Consider the following 25,791-nt stretch of genomic DNA (forward strand, 5'->3'; position numbering starts at 1 on the left):
TATTTTTTTATTTAGAAATACGTTTGTACAATTTTAACAAACAGCCCTTTTTTTTTTATTTTTATTTTTTTCATCTATAATTTATAATTTTACACTAGTTATTTTATGACCGTGTACTGCTACTATGATTACTATTGGCAACAGTAGTAGTCATCATTAATATACCAGTGCCGGGTAAAGAAGACGCTATATTTCGATAACCTAATGCTGTACCCTGTTCTTTTGAATAAAGTGATTGTTGATCAAAATAACGTGGCTTCTTAATTTGTTCATCTGCAACAGTTGAAGCAATTAATGTTTCTGTTCGTTGCCGTTTTTTTATTACGTCTGTTTTCATTGAAAGTGGTCGTTGTTCATTATGTAATTTTAAACTATATACATATAAAGTTAGTATTTTATCAGCATACAGATTAAAAAAAAAAAGAGTACTTACTATAATCCACATGCATTACAAAGAGGTGAACCTTCAATATCGCGTCTCCATAAAGGTGTTTTTGTTGTACCACAATTAGAGCAGATTATTTTCTGTTGATGATGTTGTGTTTGTTCAGCTAATGATGTTTCTGATTTTTTTTTTTTATCTATTTCGGTTACACATTGTGAAGGACAGTTATCTTTATTCTTCCCAGGGGATGACTTGAAGTGCTTTGGTCTTGGCGTATTATGTAATTTATAACTAAATTGACAGACATATAAATATTTATACATATTAATGCATGCTAATTAAAACAAAAGTCTCTATTTACTTACTATAATCCACAAGCATTACATAAGATTTTATCATCAGTAGATCTTCTCCATAAAGGTGTTGATGTTGTATTACAATTGCTACAAATAGACGGCTTTTCATTATTAGTAGAGTTTGAAATAGTCGAAGAGAAATTACTGTCATTATGTTTTGTTTTTGATAAAGTATTACTGTAAGGATCCAATTGAAAAGTGCTATAATAATGGTGCTGTTGCTGGTGCTGTTGCTGTTGCTGGTGCTGTTGCTGCAGCCGCTGCTGCTGTTTTAACAACATAGGTTTGTCTTTTAGCTCTGTTTCTTTCTTTACAAGTTTATGATGTGAATCATTTTCAGGTATAAAGTTGAGCTGTTGAGAAGATGAATTCATTAAATTTTTCTGCTGTAAATTGGTTGGGGCTCTTTTAGCTGGAGATAAAAGACGTTCAGCAGAAGCTAATGTTTGTGGCGGTAAAGTAGCTAAAAGTTTATTATGAAGTGTAGCATTTGGAATAGTTGTTAGAGCAGCGGCGGTAGTTGCAGCAGCAGCAGCTACATAGACTGCATTGTTATAATCTACTACAAAGCTTTGTTGTTGCTGGATATTATTATCTGCGGGTATTGTCATTGAAGGTATATTTGTTTGATCAGTAGAGAATAGTGAATTAATCCCTGAAATAGGATTCACTACTGGAGTTGATGATATCATTGGAGTATATGACGTTTCCTGTAGTGTTGTTTCGGGATAGATTGAGGTATAAATAGGTGAACGCTGTTGTTCCCATGAAGATGCATTATTAAAAGAAAAATTGACTTGATCATTAGAATACATAAAATCTTCTTGCATACTAAGAGGGAATATATCTTTCAATTCGATCATTTGGTTTCCTTCTTGGTCAGAAGTGAATTGGTTCAATATAAAGTTTTCAGTTCCAATTGCTGGTTTAATTTCGTCTAAACTATAATTTAATACTGATTCTGGCGTTTCATTTTGTAGCATAATAGTATCTCTTTTTAAAGTTGAAGCAGTAGCAACTTCACTCGCTTTTCCCATATTTTCCGTTGTCTTTATTGACCATTTTTTAAATTTTGAATTGGACTTGATATCGTTGCCCAAAATAACATTCTGTATAAACCATAATCTCCAAGATAAATTTTCAAGTCTAGAACCATTTTCAAGAGAGTCTTTTACTTTAGTACAAACTCTCCATGTTTTCGATAATTCATCTTCATTGAGATTTGAGAATGGAAGAAATGAATCATTTCCTTTAATCTTTAACACGATGGGAGGCATGATTACTATCTTTTTTTTTTACTATAAGTGAAAGAGAGAAAAAGGAAAAAAAAAAAAGAAAAAAGAAAAGAAAAAAAGAAAAAAAAATAATTAAAGCTTAATGGAAAAACGGGTAAAAAATAAAAATAACTTCAAAATCACACATACATAAAACAGCATCATTTTTTCATTCACTTAAAGAAATAGCACTACCTTTGTTTTTTTTTCTTAAAAAAAAAAAGGGGCAATGAATACAAAAGAAAGGAAGACATATCTTAATTAACTTTTGTCTATTATTACGTTATTAGCCATCATATACATATTTTGTGTGGTTGCAGTTTATAGATTACAGCATAAATTTGCAAATTTTATAATCTCCGACTGATGCATTATTACAAAAATGAATGTCGATCCAAAGTAATTTATTCTAATAGTCTTTACATTTGTTATTTAGGCCAATAAAATGAACAATTAAAATGTAACCAAACATCTGACAAGTGCATTTGAGTTATATACATGTCTATATTTTTATAGAAAATAAACATACACACATACAAAAAAAAAAAAAAAAGCGTAAGACATAATAAAAGGCTTGAACTCTGACGGTTATATAATACCAGTAGCTTCTTGTTAATAAAATCCTTTTGAATGTGAAGATATAATGAATAGTCAGTCTATATGCTCTAGATAACTGTTAAAAAGAAAAAAAAACATCAAAAATAGTACTGATACCTTACAATGAATGTTTTCAGAATACCAAGATCCCTCTTTAAATACAATACAGAAAAGTGGATATTTGTTCATTTTATCAAATACAGAATAGAGAAACTTTGAGCAGGTATTCAGTCAAAACAATAGATAGCTTTAGAACACAAACAGTTCATAGTAATCTTATCTTTTAAGCAAATAAATGAAATGACCAAAGCTTTAAATGTCTCTATATTTTCTTTATGTAGGTTATATTTGTATCATATATGAGAAGTTTATTCATAGAAGAATATCCAAGAGCAAATGACAGTTATCAAAAAGTCAATTCTTGAAAACCTTGGATTGTTAGAAGTTTAAAAAGCAATATGTCTATAAAACTGTTTAGGCTGATATATATATAAAGGTTAGTTCTTTTTATAGGAAAATAACATATCAATAGATTGCCTTCTATTAAAATTTGCTGCTGAAAGGCTTTTAATTGAAAATAAAGCTATAAAGGAAAAGAGAAGCGAGAAAGCATTTTTTTTTTACTAGTATATTATCTTTTCTAAACCTAGGAGAAGAGAGTGCATGTAAAATTACTACTTATTTAATCTTGTAAATACTGGCTAAAAGTCGCAAATCCTAACGCCTAAAGACATAAATTTTGTTTTAAAGGTCATATAATAAAAAGAAAACCTCTCAGTAGTAATTCAACAATATTATTTTAGCTATGCAGTACAGTCTTTAAGAATCACTCTATTAACCTTTTTAATGTCTTTTTAATTATAAGTATGTAAAGAAATATATCAGTATAGTTTATTATGATAACTAGATGTATCTTTAAATATTTCCGGCGTATGCATATCTAAGGGTTGAACTCAATCATCTTCCAAGAAAACCATCAAACATTAGATAGCAGAGTGAGCACCGTTAGATGTATTCATTTATTAAATACAATGTTTTTGAATAGAAAAGAAGTCGATTATATAAGAAATCATATACGCTAACATTGTGCCTAAAGCATTTAATCATTCATATAATATTCTTCTAATGTGTATGAATAAACACATTAATGTATATATATATGTGTGTGTGTGTATTCTTATTTCTTAGTGTAAAAGAGAATTATAAAAATGAATGTAGACTTGATAGATATTTATATAAGAAATATCATATTTATAATATATTATATTATTATTATTTTTTTTTTCTACGAAATAAAGACCTTTTTAAGATCTTGCATTGTATATACATCGCCAGTTCTAGGACATATAATTTTACCATCAAATTTCATTGCCATATCTTGTAATGCCTAAAAAAAAATAGATATAAATATATATTTAATACCATATAAGATATTCACATTCATTATTAGCTTTTACATCAAAACTATAGACTCTTCCGTTTGGTAAGAGCATAGGTGGGTTATCTTCGTTCATTATTTTGCCACTAATACGACAGACAATTGTCGAATTTACATGATGACTCAAAGGTAGTTTCTCTGCTAAACTACCTAAAGTCTGGTTATCACAAATGGGACAGTTCACATTTTGATTCTCATGCTCATAACATTGAGGTGTCTTTAAGGCTGATAATCCAGCTTGTAAAGTAATTGATAGTAGAGGATGATGAGTAAGTAAACATAAAGCATAATAATCTGTTCTAAATTGTTCAATTAATTCTTGCCAACGATTGGGATCATAAAGATCCTATATAAATGATAATTTGTTAATAGGTATAGTCTGGATATATAAATATATACCTTATATGGCTGGCATTCAGTATCGCTTTTATAAGCTAATAATCCCATTGCTTGTCCAATCCTTTTATATTCAGTTGTCTTCCATGGTGCTAAATATTTTTGAGCATAAGTAATCGCCTCTAAGCCCTTATTTGATCTTGCTAACTCAATATGTTCTTGCAATCTTAAATTAAATTCCAGTTTACTCTATAAGTATAAAAAGAATATTCATTTAAAAATTATTCCATAGTCAACTGTAGTTCATTTACTTTTATCTTCCTTAAGGTGGATTTATTCTCATTGCACCAAGATAAACATTCTTTACAACTGCGATTTCTTAACGCTTTTTCAATTTTTTCTGACTGAGTGAATAGTTGAATGTCCACTAAATCCTGCAAAAATTATATTTCAGCCTATATACGCTTGCTGTATTTATAATGTATGCAAATACCTCTATTCCACTTTCCTTTGCAACGCTTTTTGCAGTATTTGGCATATTTTGTCTTAGTAAATAATCAACAACTATTCTATCTAGTCTTGTTTTACTCCATGATATAAATTCTGGTGATTTTGGTGTTGTCACATTTTCAATTTCACTTAAATATTGAATTCTTTTTTCCATCCTTTTGGAATGTTCCAATTCGTCATCCTTTAGTTTTTCTAACTATACAAATATGTATGTATGTATGTGTATGTGTGTTTGAAAGAAAAACAAATATAAACAAATGGAAAATAGAAAAAAAAAGAGTAACAAATACTTTACTTTGCGAGTTAATTTATCTACATGTTTTAATAACTCATCGATAGTCTGAGATGCCTTTTCAGGAGATAAACTATTATCTTTAAGACAAATGTCGATTTGGTCTTGAATGATGGTTAGTTCTTTTTCGATATATTTATATTGATATCGGAATGACTTTCGAAGTTGTTCACAAGGGGCCTGATAATATAAAATACAAAGATTAATTCCATCATAAAGAATTATGAAGGTTTCTTATTACCTTAATGAGTGATGGATCCAACTCAATAATTTGATCAGCTTTAATACTATTCATTTAATTAAAGAAAGTTATATTGATATTATAAATGGAAGAGAAGAAGAAATAAGAAGAAAAAAAATAAGCAAATAAGAAATAGTAGTTTGAATTACATTGTTACGTTTTTTTTCCATTGAAAGAATTAAGTGTTGAAGTTATGCTTTAACGATAGTCACGGAATTTCAATTTCCGGATATAAATTCAAAAATCTTGATTCCTTTATTTTTTTATTTTATTTTATTTTATTTTATTTTTTCATTTTTAAAATAATATTCAATGGTCGAGAAAACAAATAAAGTAGCTACAAGGCCTCAACCTGTCACAGTAAGTATTTATTTTTATTTTAATTCTATTATCTGATCTTTTTACTCTTGTTTAAATTATTCATAAATAGAACACAAGTAATCCCGAAAAAAGAAAACTCGAGTTGATTCAACTTGAAACTCGTTATAAGTCAACCTATCGACTTGTTAGGTACTACCAAATAAAACAGATTATTATTTGAATGTTAAATATTATTATTTCTTTTAGCGATAATGATAGAGAAACTATAATTAGACTTTCTATTAAACCGTCAGACCCTGATTTCCCATATGAACTAGATTCGCTTAAGCTTCAACTATATATCCCTATAGAATATCCTAAAAGCCCGTGCTCTGTTCAGGTTCTTAATTCAGATATACCTAAAGGATTTGCATTGTAAGAGATAGCACTCTTTTTTTTTTATCGTTGTACTCTATTTTAATTAATTCAATTCATCGTATAATAGTAACCTCGAAAAAGGATTTGCCTCTCATGTAGATCCTTCAAACTCAAAAATCCATCAAACACTTGTTCGACAGATGAATTGGCTCGATCGTAATATGGAGACTTTATTGCAACAAGCGCCTGCTCCTACTGTTCGCTTTGTTTCCAATAGTAGTCGAGCTTCTTCAGCAAATAAAAAAAATGATGATGTTCATGCTAATACTACCGCAGTATCCGAAACGCAACAGTCACAACCTGCCAATGTTACTGCGGCCAAATCTCAAAATTCTGAAAGCAGTTCATCCAAGTCATTAAAAGACCTTCACGTTAGTAATCACGATACTGCGGTTGATTTATCAAAACCAATCATAGTTCAAGCTAAAAAAATCGAATCCTCTGAAAAAAAGGAAGTAATCCCACAGCATAAATATTCAAAAGAAGAAATTGCTAATGCAGATAAAAGACGCAAACAAGAATATCGACAACTTGAGACGCGTTTTTGTGATAGCTTTAAGACAATAAGGTACCGTAATTAAGAAAAAGAAAAAAAAAAAATTAACAATATTTTTTTAATAATAATTTTTTTTTCTTTTCTTTTTAAGAACGAATTCAAAAGAAACACTCATTACACTTATATTAATCATTAACGATCCTGAGTTTACTCAAGAACATTTAATAGGAGGCAAAGAGCTCCATATTAAATATCATATACCTATATTATATCCTCTTGAACCCTGTTATGTTGATATCGAAAATAAGCAATTAGATAAAACAAGAGCAAAGTAAGTAAAGAATAATGTATAGCAAGTTAGGATCTTTGATATTTACCTTTATATTAGTTGGGTTTCTTTAGGCTTTAGTGAGCATGTTACAAATGGAGATTATACATTATTTGAGAACCTTAATTGGTTAAATCGTAATTTGGAATTACTGTTAAGCTCTCCACCTCTGCAAAAAACCGAAGAACAAATAGAAGCAGAAACTATCTCTAGTGAACAGCAAAAACATTTAAAACCTCCTTCAAAGAAGGATATTTTGACAAAGTCATCGTCTCAAGAGCATATAATAAGCCAACAAAAACCATTTGAGGCAAAGAAAATATCTTCGTTATTTGAAGAGGATACTAGTTTTAAAAATAATAGGGTTATTATCGTGAATGATCCCAGTTTAGCTTACGGACAAGCTGATGAAGAAGATGTTGAAGTTGAATTAGCTGAAGGGGATGAAGACATATCACCCTTTGTAGATCATCAAAATGATACCGAAAGTGAAGATGAGAAAACAAAGACTTTAGTTGGACTTTCTCAACCTGTTGTTCGTAGAGGAACAGAGATTCGTTTGATTGATCCAAAATTGGAAAATATTTCATTATTTCGTTGTGCTTTACTTCACATGATGGTTAAATGCGCTCGTTGTAAAGAAACGGTAGAAGTGGAAAATATTAAACCCGAAGAAAATGAAAGAGTAAGCTCTTCTTCTTCTTCTTCTTCAAATACTTCAGCTTCTAAAACAGAAAGATGGATGCCTTGTCCAACGTGTTCATCTATTTTAGGAATTAAATTTCATGGAGGTTATTAACATATACTTGTATGTATAATAGTTTTTTTTTTAAAACTAACATTCCACTGTTTTTTGAATAATTTAGAACTTGTACATCAAGGTGCCTTATCTATTGGGTTAGTTCAGCTTGCAGGATGTACAGCTTATGATATTTTACCTTCAGCTTATATCGGTACATGTGGTTCTTGTATGGCAGATATGTCAACAGCTATTCGATTATCCCCTCACGATCCACCTCGTACTATAAGGTGTTTTTCCTGTCATGCAAAAATGACATGTAGTTTAGGCGATTATCGATTTATTAAAATTGGAAGTGAAGGTGGAGAAAGGTTAAAAGCTAGTGAGCAACAAGTGATGAAGTTGAAGAAGAAGAAAAAGTCAAGGGAAGAACATCTTACGATTGGTGAATCTTTACCTGATCAAGGCACCTGTCCTCACTATCGGAAATCAAAACGTTGGTTCCGATTTTCATGCTGTAATAAATTATATCCTTGTGATATTTGTCATGACAGCAAAGAAGATCATATTTCAGATATGGCTAAAAGACATGTTTGTGGATTATGTTCAAGAGAGCAAAACATTGTTAGCGGAAAACCCTGTATATGTGGCCATGAATTCGAAAAAGCACCTCAAAAAGGTGCATTCTGGGAAGGCGGTAAAGGTGTAAGAAATAAAGTAACAATGAGTCGAAAGGTAAATAAACAATTTTTTTTTTTAAAAAAAAACCAAATAATAACATTTTACTATTTAGGATCCGCATAAACACAAGGGATTGGGAAAAACAGTATCTAAGAAACAAGAAAGAGTAGGAATTGCTGGTAAAAAACAACGCCAACAGAAAACTGAATCATCTACTACTACTACTACCGAATAATCCTTATTAGAATAAAGCGGAGACATAAATTAAAGCAAGAAGAGTTTTTTTCTTTACAGAAGAGCTAAGGAATATGAAATATTGTGGCTGTACTTTCTTTTGCGGTTTAATTTAATATTATACGATAAAAATAAAATAAATACAAAGCTGAACTAATAACGAGTTACTTTTCATAATCGTGTTGGCTTTTAAAATATAAATATAAATATGTATTTATATAACGTAGAGGTCGATTCAGGACGTAACCATCGTGCATACAAGAAAGTTTTCTGTCTCCGAAGTGTTATTAAACCCTTGATTTCTTCGTCATACCAACAACAACAACAACAAAAAGTGTATCCTAAGTAACAAAATATCGAATTTCTTTTATTACATAAATTAAGGTACTAAACTACCTTTATAACATATACCATGCATTTAAATTATTCTTAAAAATGTTCCAAAGAAAAAAAAACAAGCTTAATGTTTATTATTATTTGCAGTTATTTAAAGAATCGAGGATATAACTTTATTTAGGCTTTGTTGAGAGAAGCAAAAGAGGACACAGGGGAATTGTCTTATAAAATGCCTGAATGCCAAGTTAAATTAATAGATCCCAACATTCTTTACTTTGCAAGTAAACAATCTATAAAAATAGCTATTCATTTGTTTCTTAACTAGGACAATATTATTGTTGTTATCAACAAATATCGTTAATTAAATAAAGAAATTTTTGCTCAACAAAACTCTTTGATCAGCTTTCTTATCGGTTGTTATTCTTTCGAAGACTTTTCTTGTTCAACTAAGAGCCTTTATCAATAATTAACTGAATTATTGACTGTTCATTAAATATCAAACAAATACATATTTGTTTACTTGTAGAGAACATATATTCACGAGTATATTTATTAATCTGTTCATTATCTTTCTCCGTCTTTTTTTTTTTCTTTTAATTCAGAATAATACCAAGTCTTTTTATATTATCGGTTAAATGCATCGAAGATATTACATCTTTGGCTTTAAAATATATGGATATCTTTTTTTTTTTTTTTTTTTTTTTTTTTTTTTTTTTAAACTATGCCTTTTTTAAATCAGTGTTAACTAAATTGTTTATCAAATACTTTGTGATTCCCAGTAAGATTTTTATAGGCGTATCTTTGGACGCATAAAAAGTTTGCAACTTTATCAAATTGCCTGTTTCTCCGTACCTGAAATAATAATAATAAAAAAAACTATATGCAAATAAAGTATATCCAACCTATAACACATTTGAAATTAAAGTATGCCCATTATGAGTAGAAGAAGCAAGAAGTTAATATTTTATTGTTCCCTTTGTTTACTAGTTAATATAATAGTTGCATATAATTTGCTTTCTCTTCCTTGAACTCAAATAGTATTTTCTCTATAGACAGAATAATAATAGATTATTGAAACCGCATAGTCTATAATGGTATGATGTGTCAACTTCTAATTATAGAAGATAGAATACAAGCAAGATAACTTTATTACATATTACATATTACAAAATACATTACTACATAATATCTTTGTTATTTTCTAATTCACAACCAATAAAATTCTACTAGCATTATATTTCTTAGGACTAGCCACGATAATATAAATATCTGTTATCAATAAGTTCTCTTTAAGGGATAAAACACTACATTTTATGGACTAACTTTTGTAAGAAGTTGCATTGTTTTGAAGTATTATCAGAAATATTATTAATAAAGAGAATTATAGAACACTAATTTTAATTTATAAAATTTGTTTGAGTCCATCACTTTTTCATGCTTATAGTTAGATTATCCTCCCCTTCAAATAATAATAATAGACAATTATGTAATTTATTATTATGAATTGTAGGATTTCTTTAAAGTATTAGCAAAAAGGGTTTATTCATTAGATTATATTCAGTACATTCTACTAACATATTACTTCCTTTACTTACCATATTAATTATATAATTAATACTCATGTCTTCTTCTAGCACAGGTATCTTTATTTAAAACATAAAATGAGTCAATTAAGAACTAGTAATATATAGTTCAATTAGCAACTTATATCAACATACTAGTGGCTCTTAATATATATATAGCACGCATAAGCTATAGAAGAAACTATCTAAATCCCCGATTTTCATCTTGTTGAAGAAGATAAGTAATCTAATATATAGTTGTAACGAGATGAAGAAGAGGCAGATAATACTTTTTGTAGGATTTCAAAGTAACAACTTCATATGCTCGGACAGAAACTTCAGAGAAACAAAAACAATAGAATTATTAGAAACTGAAGCAAGCGCTTTCATAAGGGAGCATTTTGGAAATTTGCTTCTTCTTCTTTATTGAAAGTCCAACGAGTTATCCAAAAATCAGAGATATAGCATGATCAATTTAGGATTAAAGAATTAATGAAAACTAAAAGTAAATTGAAATTAAAGCTATATTATTCTCGATACAATTTTTGATAAGTATATCAGCATCATCATTCACCGAACAATATGCGTTTATTATAGATGAGATAGTTATATCAGATATTCTGCTGAATATATGATCATAATCTTGATTTCGAATACTATCAAAGCACTTACTATTGGCCAATCCATTATTAGTTTAATTAGCTTAAGTTTCATTTTTATAATGAGGTTATTATAATACACATATATTTATATATATAAAGCTAGCTTTTTGCATTTACTTCTTCTTTTCTTTTTGTATCTGTGTGTTAGAATAAAAGACAAACAGCTTTCAATAAGTTATTTACTTAGTCTATGTATTTTTTTGAATATCTATTTTCAAGTTTATCTTTTTTTTTTTTTTTTTTTTTTTTTTTTTTTTTTTTTTTTGCAAGCCCCTGACGATAAATCATTTAACTTAAAGGTTATTTTAAATATCCATAGTTTTATCAGCAACCATATTTATGATGATGCTATTTTTAACGGCTGTTTCTTTTTTTAAACTGGAAAATCTTTTTAATAATAGGTAGTCCGAGGAAATGAAAAGGATTACGTAAAAAAGAAAAAAAAATCTTATAAAAGATAGCTTTTTTTTTTATTAACGACCAATAGAAAATAGAAGGTGTTTTCTTTTGCTTTGTTACTTTTTTTTTTTATTTTTTTTTTTTTTTTGCATAATATATTGACATGCATAGTTTGAAGAAAAATGGTCTGTGTTTTTTTTTTCTAGTATTTGGAAAATTTCTGCTTTTTAAAAAAAGAGAAACTTTAATTTGTTTTTTTTTTTTTTTTTTTTTGTCAATAAATTTGTAAGCAAGACTTTACCATTTCCCCCGCAACATTCATATCCATATAATAATAAACAAATTACCCACTGAACCCCTTGTTTCTCTTTTTGTTTCTCTTTATATTATTTTTACCTTTATTTTTATTTTTAAAAAAAAATGACAAGTAGTGATGATACATCTTGTGATACAAGGACATCAGTTCACCCTTTAGCTACGTCTACTGACAATGATAATAATAATAGTAACTCATCAAATTCTCCCGACTCCTCAATGCAGTCTTCACCAGTGTTATCTTCTTCAACAACAGAAGATGTTACTACTATATTTGTAGTCGGATTTCCTGATGATATGCAAGAAAGAGAATTTCAAAACATGTTTATTTTTTCAAAGGGCTTCGAAGCAGCTTCGTTAAAATGGCATTGTAAAGAGCAAACTGATGATCAAGAACTCTTCTATAATCCATTTAATAATTTTAATAACAAGAAACAAATGGTAAAAATGAATGTTAACAAATATGCTACTGTCTTTTTGTTGTTGTTGTTATTGTTATAAATAAAGGGACGCTGGTATTAATAGATATATTTCTATAGATAGGATTTGCTAAATTTCATACTCGTCAGGAAGCAATTGATGCAGCAAATGAAATGAATGGTAGAAAAGTAGATATAGAGAAGGGGTCTATCTTAAAAGCTGAAATGGCCAAAAAGAATTTACATATTAAGCATAATTCTACTACATCCTCTACAAATGCAAATATTAGTAGCAATAATTTATTATTTTTGCCTGATCAGACTACTACTACTACAAGTCCCCCAATAACAACCCACTTTTTACGAAGATTTAGTCAACCTCAAATTCAACAGCCTGATATATTATCTTCCTTTCCTAAAACTGACACTTCTACCTATCTAAAATCATTTTCTCCTCTTCCTAGCGATCTATTATCTCCCGGAGATTATGAAAATGACCCATTTTTGTCTGATCCACTTTTAACAGAACCTAATACACCTTCTTTTAATGAATCCCTGTTTGGTTCTCGTTCACAACCATTTGATATTCAAAGTAACAGAAACACAACAATAGCAACTCAAAGTAATCATAATAACACAGTTCATCCATATAGTTTGTTTTCTGCTTCCTCAAGATCACCTGAAACATTAGATGCTACCAGTTCATTAGGTTATCTTTCTAAATCAACACCTGCATTTTATAATAATTACGATTTTGCCTTTCCTTCTTTAAATAATGGGCTCCTTAATGGAGATGAATTTAGTTTATTAGGACGTAAGAATTCATTACAGCCGTCATCTAATACAAACAGTATTTTGCCAACATCATTATTTCGTAACAATTCAGCGGACCAGAATCCTCCATGTAATACACTCTATGTTGGTAATTTACCTCCAACTACGAGTGAAGATGAGTTGCGTTCTTTATTTTCTAGCTGTGAAGGTTATAAGCGTATGTGCTTCCGTCAAAAGCCTCAGGGACCCATGTGCTTTGTAGAATTTGAGGATATTGCCTACGCTACTCAAGCTATAAATCAACATCAAGGTCATATCCTCTCTAATTCTATTAAAGGCGGTATTCGACTTTCATTTTCTAAAAATCCTCTTTTTATCAAACCTAATAAGGAAAATATGGCTGTTACTAGTAATGCATTTAATTTCAAACAAATGGGCACCGCTTTGTTGACCGAACAATAATCTCAAACAATCTTCCATAACTTTAAATCATATCTATATCTTGCATAATTTTAATTATTTTTTTTTTGTTCTAAAAAAGAAAAAAACAACAACTGTACATTTCTTTATATCGTCTTGTATCTTATTATCACACATATTTGTTATATAGCATATTATTATTTTACCTTTTCTTTTCTTTTATCTTTAATACCTTTACATTTAAAAATAAAATAATAGTAAAAATATGTTCTCAATTATGATTTTTATTATTATTATGAGAGCTATTCCCAAAATTCTTAAAGGTTTTGTTTAATTTTAGAAAAACGTTATCATAAAAGAAAATCCGATGTAAATGAGCTTGAATATAAATATGTATATGTGTATATATATAAATATATACATTATATAAAGGCAAGTCTAAATGCTTCCAGACTAACATTTCTTTCCGAAGAATAAATTTGCGTAGATTTAAATTCTTGTGTTGAACGCCTATAATACTATTATATTTTCTTATATCCTGCTCTACAGGAGGGTTGCCCTAATTATATCTATATAACACACACACACACACACACACACACAAAGGCCCTATTAATAATTACAGATACGTTAGTCTATCATTTGTCTTTTAATAAAAGTCTTTGAATACTGCAACATCATAACTTTTAATTTGGATATAATCTAGGGGACTAAAGAAGCTTCCTTTAACAAACTCAATATTTTTATGAACCATGCCGGATGAGACAAATATTTATTTTATAAATAAATAGCCTATTATCGTGTATGTTTTTTTCTTTTGGTTATAAAATCTGCATTTGATATGTAACTGACATTTTTATATCTAGAATTATAGTTTTATCTTTACTTATCGGGGTTATTGACACAATTACATAATGATGTCTATATTGAACAATGTATACATCTTTTCAATTTTAACTTTCCTTTTAACTTTCCTTTTTTCTTTTTTTTTTAACTGGTAGCCTGTTAAATCTTTATTCTTGTCTCTTTATATAACAAAAATTATATACTGTGCTTCCACTCTCAGTTTACCAGATGTTTGAAAACTTTGCTCACTTTTTTGAATTTTTTTTGGATTTAAATTGCCCAACTTTTCGAAAATAAATTGTCTACTTTTTCAACCAACCAAAACAGTAAAGCAATCACAAAGATGTCTTTATTCAAGCATTTAGGGATTACATTGATCGAGTGCTGAATGAAGTTTTGTATATATTCAACAGGAATATCTTCACTGACTTCAATTATTCTTGAAGAAATTGATTCTGTATCTTTCCATTTCTCTCTTCTAACTCGATCCTTCAGCACTTTCTAAAACATCTCAATAGATGTTGTGTATATAATGATATATTACATAATATCTTATAATATATAGATCAGAGTCATGATGGGCCGAATGATATTGTAGTTATTAGTTGTACACTTTATGCATACAATATTATTTGATTTCAGTTGATATAAGACATTCTTGTAATGAGAAAAATAATAATATTATAATAAATACTAACATTACGAGATAATGATAAGCCAGACAGTAGTGTAAAGAGTTATTAATGATAAAGACATATATGAATTATAGACTGTACCTATTAGTTATATATATACACATTATTATAATATTATCTAATATACTAATTTATGAATACAATCATATACTATCTATACACTATACAATATAATGATATTCATTCAAGTAGTATATTGAGAAATGAATATATACATTATAAGTATCTTCCCTATATCATTCACAAGTATGAACAAACGAGATTTCATTATTTGGTTTCAAGAAAAATGACCGGCTAGATCAAGCACCAATAATTTAATATTTATTAGAGTTAACTGAGATTAATTCTCAGTCAGGGCAAAGACTAGAGCTCAAACACAATAACTTTAATTATTCTGTGGGAAAATATTCCTCTTTCAAGATATCTTCATTCTGTTCCTGTCACAAAGTAACCCTGTTCTCCACAAGATCCATTTTGCACTCATTTTTGAGAAATTCAATTTTAATTCAATTTTTTATTTTATTCAATTTATAATAAAAATTTTATACAAAGTTTTCACAGATTTATTCTGTCTTTTTTTTGTTTTTTTTTTATATCTACCTTATCAACAATTTTCAAGATCATCGAATATAGTATCGATCAAGGACCACACACGCGCAATGTACCATGATTCCTTATGAACAGTTTTCAAATTTCCTAATTCATACAGTCTTACAAAGGAATGGATGGTGTGTTTGGCCGAATCCAAATCATGATCCTTATCAATACTATAATTTATTTCCCAATCCTACGCCTTCAAGAGCTCAGCTCGTAGATCTTCAACATTTCTAAGATTGAATGCATTGATATAAGTTGCAAGTTTTTCTGGTATAGAGTTGATGAATTGAATAGGGTTCTTTATCTTCATCTTCTCGATCTCTACTCCTGTAAACACACATTCCTTCAAATAATTTTTATCTTCCAAATCTAAAATCATGGAGCAAGCTGGGTGGTCCGCAAGATATTGCTTCCCAAATTCGTACAAAGCGTCTTCAACGATTTTACCGGTCGAGAGTTTCCATTTCTTTTCTTTTTCAAGTTTACTAAAAACTGCTTCAATCTCTGGATGTTTGCAAGACACTGAATAAAATATCTTACGTTAGTGGGTGTTTCATGAGTATAATAAGCTTAACGTAATGACTTGCCGTGGGTACTGAGTAAGCGTTCGCCTAGTTCATCTAAATCTTCCTTGTAAACATTACAGCAAAGGCAAGCATATTGCTTATTAAAGGTCGTCTAATAATTTGGTTTAGTAAATCAATTGAAGCACAATGTGTCTGTTTTAAATACAAAAGATAAGGAAAGAGTAAACAGAAAAGACAAGTCCGTGAAAACTCTGTATAGTTCATTAGAAGAGGGAAAAAAAAAAATACAAAAATTGTGCCAAGGAAAATAACATGGAAAAATGACAAGGGTTATTTATATGTTTTTGCAAAGCATGATTTGGATAAGTGAATACTGCTATAATAAAGCATTATATGTAAATGTTGTCAATGTAAATGTTGTCAGTGTGGATATTGTCTCCGAACAATCCTGCTTGTAATAAGATATATTTTTATCTTTATTCTCTCTGAGCTGTCGTTGTTACTAAAAATATACCCGACTATTATTTCTGAGATAAGTGTTAATATTAATTCACAGTGAATATTCCCGCTATAACAATACAAATTATTTATATGCTACTATTATTATTATTATCATTCTCTAAGATGTTATTACATAACAATATTCAACATTATAGATGCATATATATAATATGTATGACTTGTATAGATAATTTTGTAATTGCATATAACATTCATAACCCTATTGAATTCTTATAATTACATATTATGATGTATATAATTATTTTGTTTAATGCTCGAATACTCTAACAATGACTGTTATTAAAACCGGATGTAGAATAAATATTATGCTGTGAAGTACAATACACTAGTTTTATCTGAATAACCTCTTCGCTATTTAAATAAATGATGGTTTATTTCTATTAACTTGGTTGTAAAGACGACTACAATCATAACAGACTACTTTTCTTATTTTATTATTGTATCCATTGTGTTTTGAGATGAATTTCTTTTATGAAGATGACAGAGGCGGGATTGTGGATGATTCTGGTAACGAAGCGGCTGCTTTCGTTGTAGATTTGTCCTTTCAATTAGCTAATTTGACGAATCTACACAAGTTCATTAAAAATAAAAATAAAAAGTCATCGTAGAAAACGAAGAGCCAAAAAGACACGGATATGTAGGAAGCAACCGTCAAGAAGGAAAGAAGCTCAACTTATAACATCTATACAAACAAAGATCGACTACGATATATCTTTTTTCCTGCATGAAAAGTTGATGAAACACACTGAGACAGTTAAAGTAGCCAACGTTAATCCTGAGACTGCGAGAAAGTGGAAGAGAGAAATCACGAAAGACCCTGAGAAGAAGATACCCTTTTAAAAAAAAACGATTCGTACATCAATCAGAGCACCAAGTCAACTAAATGAGAACCACAAAATGCACTTGATCAACTTTTTCGATGAGAATCCCTCAACTGTTATCCAATCCAGGATGCAGTCGAAAATTTAACCAAAAGCTTTGAAGGTTTGGAAATGGAAATAAAAAAAGAGTAAGGTTGTTGAATTGGTGAAAGAGGATTGCAATTTCAGTATAAAAGTTGTCACCCGCCATTCCAAGGAGAGAAATAGTCAGACGACTCTTGAGGCTCGCGCAAACTGGATTGAAGAAAAATGGCAAAACAAAGGTTTGCTTTTTATAAAGAATTGTGTTTTCCTTGATAAAGCAAGATTCGATGTAAATATGCGTCGTTCAAGAGGTTGGGCACAGCATGGTAAACCAGCAATTGAGGAAACAACTTCTGCGAGGGGTATATCACATACAGTTATTGGTGCAGTTTCAGCATTTGGTGTTGTGAATGTAAACATGAGAGGGCCGGGCAATGTCAAGAAAAGAAGCGTTGTTAGTGCTAAAAAGAGAAAAACACCTAAGGATGCTGTTGCTGCTATACCAAAAGGAACTACAGTTGGCCACTTTGTGCAAATTCATTAGGGATACTTTAGACATTATGGATGAATTTTCCAACATGAAAGGATTTCATATGATTATGGATAATGCACCGATCCATTCTTGTAATATCGTTGACCTTATCATTTTAGAAAGGTTTTTTATATACCAGTATACATCCCTCCATATTTGCCTAAACCCAATCCTATTGAGATGTTTTAGAAAGTGCTGAAGGATCGAGTTAGAAGAGAGAAATGGAAAGATACAGAATCAATTTCTTCAAGAATAATTGAAGTCAGTGAAGATATTCCTGTTGAATATATACAAAACTTCATTCAGCACTCGATCAATGTAATCCCTAAATGCTTGAATAAAGACATCTTTGTGATTGCTTTACTGTTTTGGTTGGTTGAAAAAGTAGACAATTTATTTTCGAAAAGTTGGGAAATTTAGATTCAAACAATCAGCAAATAATTCATTACCTTTTAAATTTTAATATTGTTACTAATTATATTGGCTTTCTTTAAACACTATTTAAAGCAAACAAAACTTCTTTTCATTATTAATTATATGAGTACCTCTAGATCAAAACATAGGAATGTTAATTATTGGAGGAATATATATGCATATATAATTGGATCAAACTCCTTTAATAAACAAAAAAAAAAAAAAAAAAAAAAAAAAAAAAAAAAAAAAAAAAAAAAAAAAAAAAAAAAAAAAAAAAAAAAAAAAAAAAAAAAAAAAAAAAAAAAAATTGTACACATATTTTAAAAGTCGAGATAATCCTAGACAAGGAATGAATTTGATAAACGCTACAATTATTCATAAAAACACTGCTAAAAAAAAAAGAAAAAGTAGGGGAAAAGACAAGAAAAAGGAAAGAGATTAATTCCTATGGACAAATTCAAATGTTGTTGTTGGATCTGACTTTGTATCAGGGAATATCAGCAACAACGTAGACCAAACTTTCATCTGTATAAAGTATAACTTATTTAAATAGGAAGAAAAAAAAAGGCGCTTTTTTACAGTTCTAATATGAATATTGTTATTTGGATTAATATCATACATGCCTGTGATTTAATTTTCTAGGAAATTCTCAAATGGATATTTTTATCAGAGTAATAATATATGTGCATGTGATTTTCACTCAGTATGCTTATAATCCTCCCTCCTCCTTCACTATCTAAGATTTGGCAGAACTACCATTATATGCTGACGTAAAGAGTCATGATATTCGTTCTCCAATGTCAAGGATCATTAATCTTATTTACAAAACTTTTTAGTTTTAATTATAGGAATTTGAAAAAAAATGAATTTTCACCATAAATATTCCACCTTTATTTTGACTTACTGTTAAAAGTATAGTCTGTTGATAAATTGCCTGCCTATTTACTTCAAATATGAATCAAGAAAAAAAAAGTATATTTATTGCTATTATGGTTAATATCTTGTGTTTGCATGGTTATAAATGTAGCTTTAAAATCGAAATAATCCTTTACTTGCTTTTTTTTTTCATAGATTTTTTTTTTCGTTTTATATGTCATTACGCTTGACACTTGAATTTCTGCGTCCACCATAAGATCGAGAGCTGCTTCGTCGAATTGGAGATCTGTTACGTCTGATGGGTGAACGGCTGCGTCTGATAGGTGAACGACTACGTCTTAAAGATGATCTTCTACGTCTCAAGGGTGATCTACTACGTCTAATAGGAGATCTACTACGACTCAAAGGGGATCTACTGCGACTCAAAGGGGATCTACTGCGACTTAAAGGAGATCTACTACGACTAGAAAGTGATCTACTACGACTGGGAGTTAAGCTTCTAGAATAACTTCGGCCTCGTGAATAACTACTACGTCTTCTACGTGAATAACTACGTCTTCCACGAGAATAGCTACGTCTTCCACGGGAATAGCTACGTCTATCACGAGAATAGCTGCGTCTATCACGAGAATAACTGCGTCTATCACGAGAATAAGATCTCTTTCTTCCTCTAGAATAGCTGGGGCTAGGGGATCTTGAGCGAGAGTAAGAATAACGTCTTCCGCGGCGAATAGGTGAGCGAATAGGTGAGCGAATAGGTGAACGAGAATAACGTCTAACTCTATCTCTACCACTACCAAAACGATCTCCACGTTGACTCATTGCTAGAGGACCACGATTACTAAGTCTTCTATAAGGAGGTGGAGAATAGCGTCCTAAAATATTTATTTTAGTAAATTAATCATTTTTTATCTAATAAGAACTTACCTCTACGAGGTGAAGGTGATCTTTTACGATATTTAGGAGCTACAACACAATCAAGTCTTTTACCATCTAATTGCGCCTAAACATATACATCAATTGTTAATCATTTTTCCAAATAAATAATATATATAATTACATTATCCATATAACTTAAAGCTTTATCAGCGTCTTCTTGTGTTTCAAAATCAATATATGCTTTTCCCTTGTTGGTATTTACTATTTGTTATTATATACATATATAGTTATTCTATTTTTATTTTTTGCACTCTTTATTCATTCATCTTTAACTGTTAATTACTTACAGGTTTTGTTGAAAGGGAATTCAAGGTGAGTAATTTTACCAAACTGACTAAAAATCTCTCTTATATGTTCTTCTTTTACATTGCGCGTCAAATTGGTGACAAGAATCGAATGCAGATGCTCTGGACTAGCAGATCGTGAACGGCTACGGCGAGTAGGAGATTTGGAGCGTGGTGAGTGTGAACGGCCTCTTGAAGTAGAACGGCGGCGAGGAGAAGGTGATCTGGAATGTTGAGATCTTGGGGAAGCCCTGTTTTATATAATTAAAATTGAACAAAAAAAAAGTATTAAATATAAAAAATAGAGTAGAATGCTTTTTCTTTTTCTTTTTCTCTCTCTCTCTTTTTTTTATTCATAAATCTTTGAATAAAGAAAAATAGAATGAATTGATAAAGAATTATTTTCTTACATTGTAAATTTAAGTATTAAATGCTCGACTTCTACAAAAGAAGAAGAAGGAAAAGTAGGGAAAAAAAGACTACAAATTAGGTGACGTTAAGAAACAGTCACACTATTATTTCTATTATTATTTTTATTTTGAAGAAATGAGGACATTTGTTGTTAGAATTAAGTTAATTTTCAGATGAGGGAAACTGTATTCAAGGTAACAAAATAAAAGATGTATTTTATTTGAGGTGTCTATCAAAGTACATTATTTATTTGTCAAAGTGTTAGGGGAAAAAAAAATGATTAAGTCTGATAATGAAAACAAGACTTACAATAACAATAGTACTAAATATTTTCGGATGAAATGTAGACTAGTTCCATAATTTTTTTAAATCAATCAATAAAAATTTGAGAAGAAGCAAAAATAGATTTAGACAAAATAAAACTAGTTTTTAGATACTGTGCTTCCACTCTCAATTTACTGACTTTTTGAAAATACTGCCTACTTTTTTGAGAAAAATTGCACATTGTGCGAGGCTAATTTGCCCAACTTTTTGAATATAGATTGATCAGCTTTCACGAATAAGTTGGCCAATATTTTGAATTCTTATAGTAACAAAGGATTATACACAAAAATGAGCATCTCTTATGAAGATGGAAAAATAACTCTTTTAGAAAACACGAAAATGCATAATAGTAGAAAAGCATTGTTTTTTTTAACATTTGAGAAAATATAATTTTACTACCTATAATTTACTTTTCCTCGTTATCCATATAAGTATTGTTTTGCTTACATGTACAACTATTTAACGCATGTTTTTAATTTTTTTGTTGCTCCTATTTGAAGTCACAGAGCTAGTGCTAGTCTCAGGCATAACAGATGGTTTAGAAGACGTCCAATATGTTTCTAGCCAACTTGAATCAGCATTGCTGACAGCAGTAGGTGAGGTAGGTAACAACAGTAAGACTCTCTTCACAATTTCTCTAGCAAGCCAAGCGGAGTTCATGGATGGTAATACAGTAGGACCGAAGTTGGATATGTCGCTGCTAATATGAACGGAACGGACTCTTGTTATTCTTTTTACATACGGGGTAGGACGATCAGCTCTGATAAAGCGAGATTGTAATCCCGAGTGTATAAAACCAACAACTTCAATGTCAGCTATTGCTTGAATGTTCATTGCTAGATTGTCCAGCATATCTTTTAGACATTTTGGCAGCTTGATATATCCTTTAATGAGTTTTTTGATTGCATCGTCACCATCGTAATCTTTGCCAGTTTCTGTGGCTCCGGATTCGAGGACATTATCGTGGTTGCATACTAACTTGCGGAATATTATGTCACATTTGGAACCAATTTTCTTTGTTACAAGTGAGTCAATGGCTCCAATAGACCTATCCTTGTTCTTTCTCTTACTAGAGGAAAAACTTGTTTTTTCACCTCTAAAATAAGCAGAGTTAACCCTTTATAAAATTGAATAAAAGAAATTCAATGTAGCTTACCTTAGTATTTCTATCTCACTTACGTTGTTGAATACTGTATCTAGAAAATGCCATACGTGTGCTTTATACCATTCTTCACTATGTGGTCGTTTAAAACTTTCGGATTCGTACTCTCTTACGAAAGAATAAACGGTAAATCTAATCCAATCCATGTCTTGAGAATAATTTTCATCCAATTGCTCTGGTGTAAAAATTTTCTGACGTAAAGCAGTTGTGATAGTGAGATTGTATTTATTGAAATAGTCACGTAATTTAGTAGGCATGGTTGGCAGCTTCTTCTCTCCAAACGACCCGATTTCCTGCAATTCATCATCACTGAACACTCGATATTTCTGATAGTTGGCATCAGTCGGATCTACGATGAAGGAGTGACAAGGGTGCTCTTCATTGCATTGCATCCCAAAAACGAAAAGTTCATCCTCCATACATTTACCATTAGACAGATACCATTTTTCTTCGGCTTTCATTTTATTGAAGCTTCTTTCAAATTTCATTTTGGGATCGTCACTTGGTATATTCAAAAGATTTTTAGTTTGTTCAGTATCTTTTTGCTCGTTTTGTTCGTCGGTTTCATTGGTACCATCATCAGTTTTTTCATGGTTTTCTTCAAGAGCTTCTTCTTGTGTTTTTTGATTTTCAGCAAGTTGTTCGTTAGTAAATTCTACCGCGTTTTGAACATCAAAAAGTTTCTCGGAATAAAATAAAGATCGACGGCGGATTGAATAAAAATGAATTTTGACAGCTTGATCATCAAAGAACTTTAAAAAAAATAACTTAGTATCACATTCAAATGATTGAAAGCTTCATACCTACATCCAATTTGTGCTTTTTCACGCGCCTTGTCCATAGAATCAAATCCTTGTCATTTTTTTTTTTTTTGCTTTTAGAGAACGGTTTGAAATTGACTTGATTGCATCATAAAATTCTCTTTTAGCATCTTGTAAACTTTTTAACTTTAACACACGAGAAAATTGAAGAACACTAAAGTTGAAATAGTGTTTTTCGATGTATTCCACAGCTCTTAAATTCATTGGTAGTATATCTATATGCAGAAAAGAGAATGGTCTGTCTTTTTTTTTTTTTTTTTGAAAATTGACTACGTAAGCAATTTCTCAATTCCAAATGCCTTTTAACTAGGGGGAATATACATACACTGCAAAAAATTTATTCGTCGTACGTATGGAGTACTATACGGTGTACTATACATCGTACTCACGTACTGCATATATGGTGTACGGTACGTCGTACGTGCGTACGCCGTATAGTACTCCATACATACAACACATAACTTTTTACATTTGATTGGCTATTTTTTTTTTTGAAAAACATGAACCATCATTGGTATTTTGCAGAATAAATAATGTTTATTTACGTTTGATCTTTATTACTTACTGGCTTATAAAATATATTTAATACATATTAGGCTTTTATTATTGCCTTGTTTATTAGACATTATTTATAAATAAACATATAGTTTGCTTACATAAAATGTGACTTTATTTACATTTAGAATAGTAATAATAATAATAATGGCATATATAGCAAATGAATTATTACAAAAAATAAATTGCTTTTGAAATAATAATAATAATAAAAAAAAAGAATATTTCTTACAATAATTAATAATAGAAAATAGGATTGCACTCACTTACCTTTGCATCTTTAAAAAGAAATAGTACTATTACGCAGCAAATAGATACAAATAAATAAGAGAAAAAGACAGAGATAATGATGATAGGGGTCTAAGAGGTTAAATTATAGCAGTTAAACAGAAGCAAAATAAACAATCTATAATAAACAAAATTGATTAGTTAGTAAAAAATAAAAAAATAAAAGAGTATTGTTATTCAAAAGAATAAAATGCTTACCGAAAACAAAAAAAAAAAAAAAAAAAAAAAAAAGTAAAAAGTCCTAAAAGAAGAGAATAAAAGGCAAGGTTGGTATATTTTATATTAGACAAAGAAAGTATACTTTTGTAATCAACAGATTAGATAAATGTTATGTTTTAATTTACCTTTTTATATACATTTGTTTATCTGTTTAAAAAGCGTTTGATTAAAGATAATAGACAAGTTAATATATGTGTTAATATAAAGAACAAGAGTTATAGACAATAGTTATTATCTTACCTTTAACATATCATTGAAAAATGCTCTGTATAAAAAGTAGAAAAAGCTACTGCCAACATAAACAAGACTCTTTTGCTAAGAAAGAAATAAAACTGGTCAGTTTAAATTCGTTAATAAGGATATTCTAAATCTTTATACTACCTTGAATATAATAAATATCTATAGAAAATAAAACAATTGTAAGTAAATAAGTATTAATCTAAAAGAATAAAAAGAAATAACAATGAATGTGGAAAGCTAATAATTTTCTCAACTTTCTCTATGATCATATGATTTTCTATAGATCCATTTTTGTAATTTCACAATGCAAATAGTGTGATTACCCCCCCTTTTTTTTTCTCTCCCTGTAAAAAAAAACACAGCCAAAATAGCTGTAAATTTAAACATTAAAAAAATAATGAATATTAGCAATAGAAATGTCTTTTTTTTGGATATATTTATTCTATGATAGTATATTAAACATAATGTATTTTTTATTTGGAAGTTTTATATTAAAAATTAGTAGAAATAAACAATTAAAAAAAACCGCAGCTTAAATTGTGGCGTACGACGTATAGTACTTTTATACGTCGTACGCAGCGATAGTATTCTTTTGTTCTCTGGATTTTTGTAACATACTGAAGGTTAGTTACATGTCACTAAAAGTTAATGTGTTCTTTCTAAGGATTGCTTTCTTATACTGTATTTTAGACATCTCTTTGATTAGACTCTTGATTAATAGGCAAAGAAGATACAAACACCTACTTCCAACATAGTGCTTGGGAATTCATAGCTTCTTGCTGTAGATTGTAATGAAGATGTATTTATATACTGCTTTTGGCTTCAGTAAGGTGATTCTGACTGAATGCCACTTCATTATGGTAGTCCTTTTAAGCGGTAGTATTGCTGGGTTGTGATTTTTTGAATGCCTCATACTATGTGCTGAATAAAGGAGTTGTATTCTTTTGTTCTCCGATTTTTTGTGTGGAAACTCTTACTTCAAGAGTTGTTGGAAGCAAAGACACCGTAATGGAACCTTTGTCACTTTTTCCCAGTATTCTGCAGATATTCCTTGAATATTTCAATAAACAACTTTATAACCATTTTGACTTTTGACCAGTAA

The 25,791-nt window shown here is 29.7% G+C and overlaps 8 protein-coding genes across 8 annotated transcripts; 2 read left to right on the forward strand and 6 right to left on the reverse strand.

Annotated features, from left to right (window-relative positions):
- Positions 1-25: 25 nt before the first annotated feature.
- BX663DRAFT_513857 (uncharacterized protein) lies at positions 26-2,070 on the reverse strand. The gene is made up of 3 exons (XM_051528213.1): positions 751-2,070; positions 434-676; positions 26-371 (listed from the first exon to the last, which is right to left on the reverse strand). Exons 1-3 carry the CDS (start codon positions 2,016-2,018, stop codon positions 104-106), a joined length of 1,779 nt encoding a protein of 592 aa, XP_051381714.1. The 5' UTR covers positions 2,019-2,070; the 3' UTR covers positions 26-103.
- Positions 2,071-3,887: 1,817 nt separating this feature from the next.
- BX663DRAFT_513860 (CTLH/CRA C-terminal to lish motif domain-containing protein) lies at positions 3,888-5,571 on the reverse strand. Its single transcript, XM_051528214.1, has 7 exons — positions 5,430-5,571; positions 5,192-5,368; positions 4,880-5,092; positions 4,698-4,820; positions 4,450-4,635; positions 4,070-4,396; positions 3,888-3,999 (listed from the first exon to the last, which is right to left on the reverse strand). Exons 1-7 carry the CDS (start codon positions 5,481-5,483, stop codon positions 3,898-3,900), a joined length of 1,182 nt encoding a protein of 393 aa, XP_051381715.1. The 5' UTR covers positions 5,484-5,571; the 3' UTR covers positions 3,888-3,897.
- Positions 5,572-5,715: 144 nt separating this feature from the next.
- Positions 5,716-8,899, forward strand: BX663DRAFT_513864 (uncharacterized protein). Its single transcript, XM_051528215.1, has 8 exons — positions 5,716-5,789; positions 5,860-5,939; positions 5,997-6,164; positions 6,235-6,735; positions 6,815-6,994; positions 7,052-7,782; positions 7,858-8,465; positions 8,524-8,899. The coding sequence occupies exons 1-8, from the start codon at positions 5,742-5,744 to the stop codon at positions 8,644-8,646; spliced, it is 2,439 nt and encodes an 812-aa protein (XP_051381716.1). The 5' UTR covers positions 5,716-5,741; the 3' UTR covers positions 8,647-8,899.
- Positions 8,900-10,601: 1,702 nt separating this feature from the next.
- Positions 10,602-13,765, forward strand: BX663DRAFT_537037 (uncharacterized protein; the record flags this gene model as incomplete). The annotated part of the gene is made up of 3 exons (XM_051530647.1): positions 10,602-10,620; positions 12,080-12,360; positions 12,459-13,765. 3 exons carry the CDS (start codon positions 10,602-10,604, stop codon positions 13,572-13,574), a joined length of 1,416 nt encoding a protein of 471 aa, XP_051381717.1. The 3' UTR covers positions 13,575-13,765.
- Positions 13,766-15,634: 1,869 nt separating this feature from the next.
- Positions 15,635-16,482, reverse strand: BX663DRAFT_513869 (uncharacterized protein). Its single transcript, XM_051528216.1, is given in 3 exon segments — positions 15,635-15,654; positions 15,665-16,155; positions 16,211-16,482. The coding sequence occupies 2 exon segments, from the start codon at positions 16,225-16,227 to the stop codon at positions 15,861-15,863; spliced, it is 312 nt and encodes a 103-aa protein (XP_051381718.1). The 5' UTR covers positions 16,228-16,482; the 3' UTR covers positions 15,635-15,654; positions 15,665-15,860.
- Positions 16,483-19,445: 2,963 nt separating this feature from the next.
- BX663DRAFT_103082 (uncharacterized protein) lies at positions 19,446-20,368 on the reverse strand. Its single transcript, XM_051521466.1, has one exon. The coding sequence runs from the start codon at positions 20,266-20,268 to the stop codon at positions 19,657-19,659; it is 612 nt and encodes a 203-aa protein (XP_051381719.1). The 5' UTR covers positions 20,269-20,368; the 3' UTR covers positions 19,446-19,656.
- A 2-nt stretch (positions 20,369-20,370) lies between these two features.
- Positions 20,371-21,122, reverse strand: BX663DRAFT_103078 (uncharacterized protein). Its single transcript, XM_051521465.1, has 3 exons — positions 21,080-21,122; positions 20,673-20,920; positions 20,371-20,586 (listed from the first exon to the last, which is right to left on the reverse strand). Coding segments are annotated over exons 1-3 (363 nt in total). The 5' UTR covers positions 21,082-21,122; the 3' UTR covers positions 20,371-20,473.
- Positions 21,123-21,840: 718 nt separating this feature from the next.
- BX663DRAFT_456665 (uncharacterized protein) lies at positions 21,841-23,027 on the reverse strand (the record flags this gene model as incomplete). The annotated part of the gene is made up of 2 exons (XM_051523864.1): positions 21,841-22,500; positions 22,561-23,027. 2 exons carry the CDS (start codon positions 23,025-23,027, stop codon positions 21,864-21,866), a joined length of 1,104 nt encoding a protein of 367 aa, XP_051381721.1. The 3' UTR covers positions 21,841-21,863.
- Positions 23,028-25,791: the final 2,764 nt, after the last annotated feature.

The sequence above is a fragment of the Cokeromyces recurvatus genome (genome assembly GCF_025118155.1).
Source record: "Cokeromyces recurvatus strain NRRL 2243 chromosome Unknown BX663scaffold_17, whole genome shotgun sequence".
NCBI lineage: Eukaryota > Fungi > Mucoromycota > Mucoromycetes > Mucorales > Mucoraceae > Cokeromyces > Cokeromyces recurvatus.

Coding starts and splice junctions, on each gene's coding strand:
- BX663DRAFT_513857 (XM_051528213.1), bottom strand. CDS start 2,018: ATGCCTCCCATCGTGTTAAAGATTAAAGGAAATGATTCATTTCTTCCA. Junction 677..750: donor TGTAATGCTTGTGGATTATA/GTAAGTAAATAG, acceptor CTGTCAATTTAG/TTATAAATTACATAATACGC. Junction 372..433: donor TGTAATGCATGTGGATTATA/GTAAGTACTCTT, acceptor ATATGTATATAG/TTTAAAATTACATAATGAAC.
- BX663DRAFT_513860 (XM_051528214.1), bottom strand. CDS start 5,483: ATGAATAGTATTAAAGCTGATCAAATTATTGAGTTGGATCCATCACTC. Junction 5,093..5,191: donor TAGATAAATTAACTCGCAAA/GTAAAGTATTTG, acceptor ATATTTGTATAG/TTAGAAAAACTAAAGGATGA. Junction 4,821..4,879: donor CAAAGGAAAGTGGAATAGAG/GTATTTGCATAC, acceptor TAATTTTTGCAG/GATTTAGTGGACATTCAACT.
- BX663DRAFT_513864 (XM_051528215.1), top strand. CDS start 5,742: ATGGTCGAGAAAACAAATAAAGTAGCTACAAGGCCTCAACCTGTCACA. Junction 5,940..5,996: donor TCAACCTATCGACTTGTTAG/GTACTACCAAAT, acceptor TATTTCTTTTAG/CGATAATGATAGAGAAACTA. Junction 8,466..8,523: donor AAGTAACAATGAGTCGAAAG/GTAAATAAACAA, acceptor TTTACTATTTAG/GATCCGCATAAACACAAGGG.
- BX663DRAFT_103082 (XM_051521466.1), bottom strand. CDS start 20,268: ATGAGTCAACGTGGAGATCGTTTTGGTAGTGGTAGAGATAGAGTTAGA.
- BX663DRAFT_103078 (XM_051521465.1), bottom strand. Junction 20,587..20,672: donor ATTCCCTTTCAACAAAACCT/GTAAGTAATTAA, acceptor AATAACAAATAG/TAAATACCAACAAGGGAAAA.